The sequence below is a fragment of the Natator depressus genome, chromosome 4 (assembly GCF_965152275.1).
Source record: "Natator depressus isolate rNatDep1 chromosome 4, rNatDep2.hap1, whole genome shotgun sequence".
NCBI lineage: Eukaryota > Metazoa > Chordata > Testudines > Cheloniidae > Natator > Natator depressus.
The window spans coordinates 20,868,289-20,881,491 of NC_134237.1; the positions used below are offsets into that span (position 1 = coordinate 20,868,289).

The 13,203-nt window shown below is 42.9% G+C and overlaps 1 protein-coding gene across 4 annotated transcripts in view; it reads right to left on the reverse strand.

Moving 5' to 3' along the window:
- FAM13A (family with sequence similarity 13 member A) overlaps positions 1 to 13,203 on the reverse strand; it is a 186,777-nt gene that overhangs the window by 16,032 nt on the left and 157,542 nt on the right. For all 4 annotated transcript variants that reach the window (XM_074950585.1, XM_074950588.1, XM_074950587.1 and 1 more), the window contains 5 exons: positions 9,481 to 9,694; positions 7,881 to 8,019; positions 6,781 to 6,862; positions 6,435 to 6,655; positions 4,986 to 5,069 (listed from right to left, as the gene is read on the reverse strand). In XM_074950585.1, coding sequence (XP_074806686.1) covers positions 4,986 to 5,069; positions 6,435 to 6,655; positions 6,781 to 6,862; positions 7,881 to 8,019; positions 9,481 to 9,694 — 740 coding nt within the window. The remainder of the gene's footprint in view (positions 1 to 4,985; positions 5,070 to 6,434; positions 6,656 to 6,780; positions 6,863 to 7,880; positions 8,020 to 9,480; positions 9,695 to 13,203) is intronic.

Genomic DNA, 13,203 nt, shown 5'->3' on the forward strand with positions numbered 1-13,203 from the left:
CTAACGGCAATGGTCCTGAGATTAGTATAGCGTGAACTTTGCCACTCTGACCTGCCAATATACCTTTAGCCCTGCTCTTCCAATCCTTGGCCTAACTTCCAGCTGTGTGGTGCTTTTGTAATGTGGATAAATGGAGGTTAAGACATTTAGGCTCAAACTAGTATTCATTTGTTCTCATCACAAGATCCCTACACACTAGGCAGTTTGCATCTGTGGCCACTTCTGTACTTGTGGCCAAAAGCACAGGGCTCATACCCACATTCTTGTGCCTGGGATCCCGGAACTGGGTGATAATTTTGACCTAGGAACAAGCGAAAGGAGCTGTGATGACTGACTGCCTTCCCTTGCAGGTCCCTCCCCAAGCATGCTGATCTACAGACCTTATGTAAAATGACAGTGCAATGACTCTCCTCTGCCTCTGCACTTTCTTCCCTAAGATGCCTGCAAGTTGTTAGCACAGAATTGCTCATTTTACTCTCCAGCTCATCTTCTGGAAAAACGCTAGGGAGTAAAAATCCCTTTTAATGACTGGGGAGAAGGGAGGAGAGGAGACGGGGAGATTTAAACCTACACTAGCTAACAGTGGTGCTCTACACTTCCACAGAATCGTTTGATTAAATGGGTTTCTGTATCTTTAATATCTCGTGGGTGAGTCTGGAAAACAGCAAGTAGAATATTTCACATGACCATATAGTTTATCCTCTTCATTTTATTCACCAGTGTCTTACCACATCCTAGGTCTGTTCTTCCATTGTATCTTTGCTCTAAGTTTACATTATAAGGGCTCTTTAACTGATTTTGATGTCATTTCTATCGACTTTTAAAGTGCTGCTCATCACTGTAGTATCTGAGCACCTTCCATGTAAAACTGATAGCAACAGAAAAGTCCCTAGCATAAAAACTCTGCTTGGGGTAGGGTGTGCACTTCGGATATTTTAGATTTTATCATTTTCCTTTTTTGCTGTTTTGTTTTAGGTTGATTCTTTTCAGGATAGGTTTCTTTTTTTTTTTTTTTTTCCCTAAAGGTGGTGTTTTGTGGGGTTGGTTGGATGTTTTGGATAGAAGGGAGGAATGTAACCAGCAGTATGGAGCCCAAAGATACACCACCCATTTACAGCATTCACAAGTCTAGACTCACCACGGTCTTCCCTGGGTTTCATGCTGCTGAGATCACATTCGTTAGCTAGTGCAGTCAGTGTTGCCTTGTAAACTGTGGACTATTGTCTGTAACTAGATGGTTTTAATGGTGTTACGAGGGCACAAAATGAAGTAATGCAGTGGTGAATCAGGATCATATCCTCCCTGCCTAGGCTATGTTGGGACCTAAAAATGGGCAGAATGCCCTGGCACTGCTTTTCCGTTGGACCATGCTGTCCTTAAGGGTTAGGAAACGACATGGAAAGGTGCCTGTTGAGGCAGGGAACCGAACCGTCAGTTAATGCCACTTCAAAGAGGATAAACTCCCATGTTTTGTAAAAAAATAAATAATATAAGGTTTGGACTGGGAAAAAGAATCCCTAAGCGCACTGAGGAAATGGAGGCTCCTTACCTGTCACTAGAGGGTCTTCAGGATGTGTCTGCAATGCTGCACTCTAGCATATTTTCATAAAATCATATAATGAGTGTGAATGTAATTGTAACTGGAATATGCTTCATGCAAAAGGTCTCTTGTAAGGGTATCATTATAAAGCTTATAATCTACTGAGTGCGGTCATCCTATTTGTATGTATGTATCAATCACTCTTGTATCTGAAACTAGAAATATAAAATATAACTCTGAGGTCCTATTGTAATTATGCAAAGTGTGGGCCATTAAAGGTGGTTTGGAATTTTGATGGTTCCCATTAATCATGACAACTGACTGTAGATGGCTCTGTTTACTTGTAAGTCTTCCTGCATACCTATGTGCTGGCAAGTGGGTAATGAAGTCCTACAGTGACATGTGATCATGTCACCTGAACTGGAATCCATCTTTAACCTGGTGCTTTTCCATTTAGAAGGAGGGGTGGGAACCCAGAGAGGGAGAAAGGATTCCCGCCTTGTGCAAAAGCTATATAAGGGGGTGGAACAGAACAAAGGGGGCTGCAGTCATGAGAAATCCCCTAGCTACCACCTGAGCTGGAACAAGGACTGTACCGGAGAAAGGATTGTGCCCAGACTAGGAAGGCGTCCAGTCTATCAAAGAAGCTTATTGAAACATCTCTGAGGGTGAGATTTTATCTGTATTCAGTTTTCTTACTGTATGAGACTTAGACTTACGTGTTTTATTTTATTTTGCTTGATAATTCACTTTGTTCTGTTATTACTTGGAACCACTTAAATCCTACTTTTTGTATAAATCACTTTTTACTTAGTAATTAAGCCAGATTATGTATTAATACCTGGCCGGGGGGGGGGGGGGGGGGTGTGGCAAACAGCTGTGCATATCTCTCTATCAGTGTTACAGAGGGCAAACAATTTATGAGTTTATTCTGTATAAGCTTTATACAGGGTAAAACGGATTTATTTGGGGTTTGGACCTCATTGGGAGTTGGGTATCTGAGTGCAGGAGACAGGAGCACTTCTTAAGCTGTTTTCAATTAAGCCTGCAGCTTGCGGGGGATGAGGTTCAGACTTGGATCTGTGTTTGCAGCAGGCTAGCGTGTCTGGCTCAAACAGGCAAGGCACTAAAATCCCAAGCTGGCAGGGAAAACAGGCTCAGAGGTAGTCTAGGCACATCAGGTGGCAGTCGCAAAGGGGTTTCTGTGATCGAACCCATCACAGTGTGGTCCCTATCTGTATATCTGAATACTTTCATCAGTGATTTAGATAATGGCGTACAGAGTATACTTATAAAGTTTGTGGATGATACCAAGCTGGGAGGGGTTGCAAGTGCTTTGAAGGATAGGATTAAAATTCAAAATGATCTGGACAAACTGGAGAAATGTAAACAGAATGAAATTCAATAAGGACAAATGCAAAGTACTCCACTTAGGAAGGAGCAATCAGTTGCTCACATACAAAATGAGAAACGACTGCCTAGGAAGGAGTCCTGTGGAAAGGGATCTGTAGGTCATAGTGGATCACAAGCTAAATATGAGTCAATAGTGTTAACTGTTGCAAAACAAAAAGCAAACATCATTCTGGGATGTATTAGCAGGAGGGTTGTAAGCAAGATACAAGAAATAATTCTTCCGCTCTATTCTGCGCTGATCCGGCCTCAACTGGAGCATTGTGTCCCGTTCTGGGCACCACATGTCAGGAAAGATGTGGACAAACTGAACAAAGTCCGGATAAGAGCAACAAAAATGATTAAAGGTCTAGAAAACATGACCTATGAGGGAAGATTGAACAAATTGGATTTGTTTAGTTTGGAAAAGAGAAGACAGAAGGGACATAATAACAGTTTTCAAGAACGTAAAAGGCTGTTACATGGAGGAGGGAGAAAAACTGTTCTTCTTAGCCTCTGAGGATTAATGGCATAAATTGCAGCAAAGGCAGTTTAGGTTGGACATTAGGAAAAGCTTCCTAACTGTCAGGGTGGTTAAGCACTGGAATAAATTGCTTAGGGAGGCTGTGGAATCTCACTCAAAGGAGACTTGTAAGAGGAGGTTAGATAAACACCTGCCATGGATGGTCTAGACAACACTTAATCCTGCCCTGAGTTAGGAGACTGGACTACATGATCTCTCGAGGTCCCTTCCAATCTTACGATTCTATGAAAAAGCAGCTAGCATAACAGAGCCTTTGGTCGAAATTTCGGGCCCCACGCCACGTGGCGAACAGCAGCTAATGAAGAACAGACCATTTCTTGCTTCGTTAGAGTGGCTCTAGGAATTCTGCAAAAATAGACTCTCTGGTTTAACTACAGCTGTTTAGTCTCTACCTCTGCAGGTTCATCTGACACTGGTGCAGACCCAGTTACACAATAAATCTGAGCTCCACTGATTTTTATTGTTTGATTTTTTTTTTAAGTGGTCCAACTATCCACATTATCCTGGATCTCTCAGTACTTTTCCACTGCAGCAATGCCAGTAGCTGGAAACAGGAAAGCTGGTCAGCTGCAGCCTCCCTGGCTACTGGGTTCAGTTTTGCTGGGCTGTAAAAGTAGCTTATTTAAAGAAATTAAGAAGCAGTTATAATATATTTTTCTTTGTTTTTTATTAGCATAACAATAGGCCAGATTCTGCTGTCACACTGGTTTTACACGGGTGTACGTTCATTAACTTCAGTGGGGGATTAACCGATTTACAACACTGTAAGAGCAGAAGCTAGACTCAGAGAGGAGACAGGAAGGACAAATCACCTCCCTGGAATGGTTTTGTTGCTGTGCCTTACACAGTAATAAAAGTCTACTACCTAGATGGCTGAGTGTAGGCAGTAATAATCATGTGGCCTCTGGGTAGCCATCTAGATGGTGATGAGAGGGGGAAATTAAAATAAATAATTTTAGAACAATGGGCTGAGAAGCAAATATTTCAGGCATGAGGGAAAAGAAGGGATCAGGGACTCCAAAGCATCAGCACACTGAAGGGGAGAGAGAATTTGCCAACTTGGCACCTTCTGATACATTGGCAGCAGAAGACAGGCGAAGTGGAACGAGAAAACGTTAGTATTTACCAGAGGTGTGCGCTGTTTAAATGATTGTTACAACAGTCTCAAAAAGGTGATAAATGAATTTACTCTCCCTCACACTATCAACATCCCAAATGAGTTTCTCTTTACATCCAGCCAGCTTCCACCAGTGCAAGGCTCAGGGATACCAATCATAATTAAGAGCCTGTTGCTCTGATATACACTAAACCTAGCAGTTAATGCAAGTCTAAAAGCACTTCTCACCAGATGAGTGATTGCACTGAGTAAAGGGGCTGGGACTGATTAGCAAAATCATTGTGCTTTCCCCCCACCAGCATGGGTGTTAGTATACTTATAAGGTGGCGGGAGGTTAATTATGACAGGCAAAGACAAGTCAAGCAACTATTTTACATGTGTGCTGCTGTACGTACCGGTCTTCCATGAATGCTTTCATAGTACAAGAGTGCTTTCTGAAGAGCCACTTTCTCAGCTGCTATCTCATCTCTAGTCATGTCCTAGATAAAAGATGGAGGGAGGGGGAAGAGAAAAAAAGTCATATTTCTGCACTCCAAGAACACTGAGCTTTAGCCTTATCTGCATTCATACTGTAGTTTGAAAAAATAAGCCACATTATTTTGCAATAAAGACTGCAATACTTGCCACTACTTCCCGAGTCCCTTATCCTGTGATGCACTTTAAGAAACCATTACCATAAAGGGCCCACGTTATGTGCTATGGAAACAAATTACAGCTAAATGACATTTAGATTTCAGGGGTAAGGGTTTGTGTGTTTATCAAGGGGATTAATTAGTTTTTACAGTGCTTTGAAAATGTAAAGTGCTATATAATCGTTAAGGTTTATTGTTTATTTTGATGTAAGAGGACATAACAGTGTAAGTCTTTCACGAGACACTTGCCCTTCGAATCCAACACCATATATTCCATCACTTGTTCCATCACTGCACCCAATATTACAGTAGGCCCCACAGAACAACCACAGACTCTTTTTAAATCTCTCAACTTGCTGCTTTTTGTCCTGCAAATTCAAAGCGATGAGAGAATTCTGTCTGCACCTTTTCTAAAAGCATTCGTCAGGGATTATGTTTTTATTTTTCAAAAAAGGTTTTGCTTAGTTGGCATGTCAGCGAACTCAAGGCCTAAATGTACGAGGCTATCAACGTTTCAGGAACTAGCTACATCAGACCAAGACCGCTTCTCTGCCAATCACCCTCAGAGACAACCATGTAGCTAACGAGGCCAGATATGAAATTCTTAAGAGTGGAGATAAAGTGCCCTCAGACAAGGGTGATTGACTTTGAACGAGCTACCATGAAAGATCAGACTAAGCCAAAGCATGCCCATCTTCAGAAAGTGCAAAAAGACCCACGTGATTTGCCTAAGCTTTCTCGTCATAACAGAAGATAGGGAAACCCAAACATGGGAAGGGGGAACCCACAAACAAAAGCACATCAAACACTTCTTGGAACCTGGGAGAGGCAAAGAACAGAATCCATTACGAAATTCAGTGTGGATAGTTCTTTGACAATCTAAATGATCAATTCCGTACTTCAACCCTATGGTGAGGGATGCCACAGAAAAACGAGGGAGAGAGAGAGACAGAGATAGCGAGAAAGACTAAGCAAGACCAGCGTACTATCGTAGTTCAAGATTATTTGACAAAAATTGATGTTACAGTGCTCCAGTGAAAAGTAAAACTACTTTAAAAATGCTGTATGTTATTCATATATGAATATCACTAGATTCTAAACTCAGCAGTGTGCAAGGAGGCCTTGCATGGATTTCAGAAGCTGTCAGACAGCTGAGCATTACAGGACTGTATCTGAAGTCCTGATATCTAGCCTGACCTGTGTGCACTGTACCTTAATGTCCTCAGGCCGGTTTGTCTCTGCTCGCTTTTCTTGCAGCTTCTTCTGGATGGAGTCCAAGGTCACCTCCACCGCGGGTTTTGCAGATTTATCCGACAGGTCTTGCTGCTTGTCATCCTCCTTCTCAAGCTGCGATCCGAAGCTCTTGGGGAGCGTGTTGCTCCGCTGGCGCATCACAGGAGCCAGATCCTCTTCCGATCTCTTCAGTTTTGACTCTAGATGGATTTTTTTTGGTGGCGATGGAGAAACAGAGTGTTTGCTGTTACTGGGTAATAGCGCCAGGCAGCATTTCAAGATAGGTCAAAGTCAATCTAAGCCATTTCCCCCTGCAGTTACTCACCTTTAAGCTGCTTCCGGAATTTTGCCAGTTCATTTGTCCATTTCAGCACCTCTGGGTTGGCTGCTTTGTCACTGTGGGAAGGCTAGAGGAAGAGAACAGAGACCCACAGTGAATCATCTTGAAGGGAATGGAGAGAGAACCTCAAACCGAGATCTGTATAAACAGGTTTATTGTCGTCAGCAGAGGTTTCGGCACAGCAGAGGGAGCCAAGAACTTCTGCTTTCCCATCACAATTCTATTTATTAACTCCCTCTGTGGCTTGGGGTTACTTTCTTAAAACTTCTTGCCTCAGTTTCTCCCTCTGTAAAACATGGATAACAATTCTCATGCAAGGATGTTGCAAGGGTTAATTCATGTGTGTAAAGCACTCTGAAGGTGGAAAGTACGAGATATTATATTGTAAAGGAGAAACACTGAATCATCACTGCCATCTGCAGCAGCTCCAAAACAAGGCAGGAGGGCACTCTTCCTGTCTGATGCCAGCTTTTCCTAACACAGACAAGACTGTTTCAGAACTAACCTTTTCAGTTTAAATCACTAGCAAATGTGGGTGTGTGTGAGAATCTTTTCTCAGTTAGAAAGCTTCCTGTGCATCAGAAGAAAACATCAGCAGTGACTGGAGTACTGTTCACGTGTGAGGCTCAGCAGCACTTTGCAAGGGTGCAGGAACCAGAGTCAAGGAGCGCATTCCCCTCCCCTCCCGAGTACATGAGTACCCTGGAGTTACTGCTTTCCCCAGAGTGAGAACCTCACTAAAACAAAATGTGCATCCCATCAGCCCAACTGTCAATAAATAAGAGGTTTAACTTAGCCATTCTCTCACACGGTTACCAGCTTTGGGTATATTTACTAAAACAGGTAATAAAAATCCTAGCAGTTTCTTAGATGACTTCCTGCATGCACTCCCAGCATCTAATGCTTTGGAAGGGAATTCACTTGGCAGTGCTAACACATGAATACGTGCTTTCCATTGGTTGTGTGGCAGCTCCACCTCCCTCTGTTTCCAGGTACTCGGGCTGTATCTGAAAATCTCCCCTGAAGATCTTGTCAGCTTGGGCTCTATTCATTTGCTTACATGTGCTCACTTGCGGAGAACTTACTCTGTATTTCCTCTCCTCCTCAAATCTGTCCTCAAACTTCCTGATCTTTTTCTTAAGCCCCTGAATCCTCCGGGTCAGCTGTGCAGGTGTCAGATCCTCTCGGTCATCCTCACAAGATCCTAAAGAAGAACTCCGTCTCCTGTAGGGAGCACAGAATGTAGTTAGATCCTATGTAAGCAGCCAACATACATCTGCACGCACAGAGGGTCAATTACACCTGATTATAAGTTCATTCAACTCCCATGGACATCACGAAGCCAAATTCAGGCGTGATGTAATTGGTAGTTAAAGGGCTAGAATCCAGGAGCAGTGAGACCAAGAAATGGGGTGTTAGACTCTTTGCACAAGACTGAAGGTGAGTAGGTTGACTGTTTGCTACGATTCAGAAGAAAATAAGCAGAAAATTTAGGAGAAAGCAGGCCCACCAACTTGCTCTCTAAAATGAGGTACAAGACCTGAAGATTAGCTGGCCAACTCCAGAGATGTGATGGAGAACTGGTAACTGGCCCTCCATCCAGAAGACACCTTAAATGTTAAAAAAAGGGAGGGGGGGGGAGGCGAGGAAGCCAGATGGAGGTGAGGGAATAGTCTCGCATTATTCATTGTCCAAATTTTAAACATTTTCCAAAGAGCAGGAGCTCCGAATAAAAACACCTGAATGTCAATGATGAGCCACTCCTGCATCACTACTTCCAGGATATTTCATACTTCTGGAGTGGTTCAAGTTACTCCACCCTTAGCCCGCATGCTAAAACAAGATTAACAGCACCTGGGATGAGCTACAATTGGGCCAAAATGCATAGCCTGCGATGTGCTGTTGTTCAGACTGAATTTAAAAATATAAATACATATATATCATGTGGAACTGGCAATAAAAATAGTGGGAGTGTCTACATTTGTTTTGCCATTCTTTGCCAGAATTGCCACCACATTTGTCATACTCCCAGGTCCGAATGATTTCCATTTAAAAGAAAAAATCTGATCTCAGACCACAGATCTGATCTCAGTGGGGAGAAAGTTTTTATGACCAAATTATAAATCCCTTAAAATACATATCAACCAGTATATAGGACATCACAACACAGTTTTCACCAGGCCAATACCTGGGGAACCTCATCATCATCATTAGCACTTCAAGTGCTTTTTACCTGCTGATGACCTCAAAGCCTTTTACACAGGAGGGTAAGTACCATTATTCCCATGTCATAGATGAAGAAACCTGGGGCACACAAAGTTAACTGACTTTTCCAAAGCAACACAGTCAGTGTCAGAGCTGGGACTCCAATCAGGTGTCCACTGCATCGCACTGCCTCTCCGTAACGACAGACACACCGCAGCAAGATGCGACAACCTCTTTATTGTGAGAAAAGTATCCTGGGGATCCATGCACGAACCTGGAAGCCACTACTAGAAATCACTGCAATAGAAAGTGAGGAGGCTTCTGTTGGTGGGGATCACCAGCCCCACCCACACATTAGGTTACATGGCATTATCTTGGTAAACGAGATGCGGCTCATTACCACTCTGCAATCCTTTGCTACTGGGCAGCGCTGGGAGCAAAGCCTGCAGCTTAGATGGCTGCTGTGAAATCACCACCTACCTCATGAATGAATGGGAGTTGGGAGGGGAGGGAGGCACTTCTGTATCATCCAGGTACTGCTGGCTTTGCCCATAGGCATAGAAACGAGGGGACAGCATTGGATCGCTGTCCTCATCCAGAAGCTGGCGAATTAGACATCCGGCCTGAGGGGACAGGTGAGCTTCGTCGGAGTCTAAGCCGTCTCGTTGCCTGGAGGAGAAAGCTGGGACGGGCTCTGGAAATCAATTGAAACCACTCAATGAAAGTGAGCTTTAATTTTCCTTATTCTAAATGCATTCAATGATCACCACAGACATGGGACAATTTTTAAAGCCCTATTCTTCTCAACTTTTCCCCTCCTTTACAGAGAGGGCCTGATTCTTCACTGGCTGGCACCCGCCGTCACCCTTGACTTGTATGCAAAGTGAGTGCAGAAGGAGTATGAAATGCTACCAGATTGGAATGGGAGCACGCTGCACAGGTGTGTATATGACTGCACAAGGTGCCAGGCAGTGGAGAACTAAGCCCTAAATCTGGCCAGTCATCATTGCTCATTGATTCCAAGAGACACTAAACCTGACAGCACCTTCCCCCTTTGCTGTCCAAACCTTTGGGGCTGGAACTGAACAGACTTGAATATATCCAAGTATAAAGGAGGTAACTCAGGGCTGCAGAACGGTACATGCAGGAGGAATCAGTTGATACACAAGATGTGCAAATGCCGTAAATGATTAACAAGGCGATCATATTGTTATGACCCCTCATCCTTCCCCACCTTATCCCCTCCCTGCTTTATGATACCCTCAATCACTGCATCATGGCTAAAAGTCAATTTTTATCTCATGGGGGCATGGTTCAGATCTTACTATTGTTCTGAGTTGTGTCTTGTCTACTGCAGCTGTAAAAGTGTTAATAATTAATCATCCAGGCTCAATTATTCTCACATTAAAATAAATTAAATAAATAAATAAATAAATAGATAAATAGAGAGACACCAGGAGCCACCCAGTCACTCTCTCACACTAGCACTGTTCATAAATCTCCCATCCACGGGTTGAATTAATCGGCTGACGGTAAAAGTAACCATCTCGGAAGACTGAGGGTGTGAGAAAGGGAAATCTGTTTTGGGAATGCCAATTAGCATACTGGAACAAACTGAAAAAAAATCATCTCAATCCCGTGATCACTCTGTCCAGATGCCATAAGGGGTCTAACATTCTCTGTTCAGATAGTTTACTAATCTGGTTTGCATGCTCCTACTTAGCACCACAGGATTAGATGATCTAAGACTTGTGCTTTGAACAAGTAATTCTAACAAGAAGTTCTGAAGTCAAATAAAAAAGTTAGAAAAATCATCAAATAGTGGGTGATGAATCATTGGAAAGAGCCTGAAAACAGCGATAGAATCATCTGCTTCCTGCAGATACAGGCTCTGATCCCGATCTTATATCAATGAGAGAGATCAGGCCTTTTTATTTTGTAAATTTTGAAAAATGTAGCCCTTCCATTTACTGCATAATGTTACATTTGCGTATTCCTGTCCTCTTGTAAAATCACCGTATGGCCCAATGTCCTCTGCATTACTGAATTAATGGGAATACTCAATTCAGCACCAACTGGGGTGTAAAGTGCTTTACATTATTTATGCATCAAAAGCTAGATGTCGCCTCACTGGTATGGGAGTGAAAATTGCACCCCTCTGCCTCAATGACTGATGCTGCTCCCAGAAAGTTAAGTCACTCCTGAAGGAATGGTAGGTGGTATTCGCACAATGGCCCTTCTATAGGGTTCTGAGATGGAAAAGGCAAACTTTCACTTGTGGCCAGACTCCAGAAAAGCCCAAAAGGACCACAGATGCAGAGAAGATGCACTGATTCAGCTGTGATGGATGTGAAATTTTTTTTAACCACAAGACATGTGTACATCATGTTACCACTAGTTTATACATATATATGTAGGGCCCTACCAAATTCTTGGCCGTGAAAAATGTGTCACGGACCGGGAAATCTGGTGGCCCTACCAAATTCTTGGCCGTGAAAAATGTGTCACGGACCGTGAAATCTGGTCTCCCCGGTGAAATCTGGTCTTTTGGCTATTTTTATCCGAAACTATACAGATTTCACCACGGAGACCAGCGTTTCTCAAACTGCGGGTCCTGACCCAAAAGGGAGTTGTCGGGGGAGTCACAAGGTTACTGTATGGGGTTGTAGTATTGCCACCCTTACTTCTATGCTGCCTTCAGAGCTGGGTGGCTGTAGAGCAGTGGCGGTTGGCCAGGTACCCAGCTCTGAAGGTAGCGCCCTGCCAGCAGCAGCACAGAGGTAAGGTTTGCAATACCGTACCATGCCACCCTTACTTCTGCCCTGCTGCCTTCAGAGTCGGGTCAGGACCCCTACAGTTACACCACCATGAAATTTCAGATTTAAATATCTGAAATCATGAAATTTACTATTTTTAAAATCCCACGACCGTGAAATTGACTGAAAACGGACCGTGAATTTGGTAGGGCTATTTTATTTATATATATATTTTATATATATATATATATATATAAAACGTAAATTTCAGTTCCCTTGCATAATCTCTGCAGCAAATGTCTTCTAAATTGCCTTATCCTTGACATTTCCTGGTGTTGAAAATGCTTTGCTCAAGGAACCCAATAATAAAGAGAGAGAGAAAATACAGAGGTTTAAGGTTAAAAAAATAAACCCACAATCTACGAGCCCTTGAATCAAACTTTGATGATTTGGGGCCATATGCATTCCAGAATCCAACTATTTCCCTGAATTTAACACAGCCCAATGTTTTCAGAAAGGTCTTTTAAGGCCCCATGGCAGTGAAATGCGGAAACTAATGTCCAGTGCAAAAGGGGCATCCTTTGATTCCCCACCCTCATTGGTCAAATTAATCTCATATAATTCTTCTACTTATCCCTCTTCCCATCACGGAGAATTAACAACTTTAGAGTCGGACCTTCTAAAATAAGAAGTATTTGGGTGATTTACAGTCAGTGGGATTAGCATTATGCCTTGCTGGGATTTAGAAGGGAAAAAATGAGGGCAAAAAGGAATGCATATAGTAGTAAACAAACTCAGCTACTACCCAACCTGTGAACAAAGATGTATGTGACTTTGTCCTGAGGCAGATTTACATTCCTGATATCAGGTACCATAAAAAGTATCACAATGACTCAAGAGGGCTCTGAGATAAGTGGTTTTACAGTCAGCAGCGACCGAGGCATGTGTGGTACCAGATTAATTTCAAATACAGATGACAAGCTGAAATGCACATTCTAAAGGAGAATGGGTCAGAAAGGGGGAGGAGAAGGAAGTCCTAAAAGGAGCAAAAGTTTGAAACTTGGATGGAACAAATGGCTGCTTCAGAAAACGGACTATTTCCCACTTTCATTCCTCGAGGTCTTGACTCTTTGGGTTAGTTGTTCCACTTGCGGTGTGTAATATTTAGAAAAAATTAGATCCGGAGGTCACAATGGCTAACAAAGCCTGACCAGAAACGGAGCAAGTAGCAAAGGAACACATGATCTGCTGTATGGAATCAGACCAGTGAATGATCCAACTAGTCCAGTATCTCGTTTCCCATAGTGGCTAGTGTCAAATGCTCCTTGTCATGCACAATTATAGAATAACTGACCCAAAGTTCCTCCTAGTCCCTCTCAGTTAGTGGTTGGCTTATGGCCTGAAGCATGTGGATTTGTATTATTTATGTGTTTATCTTACCTAATGT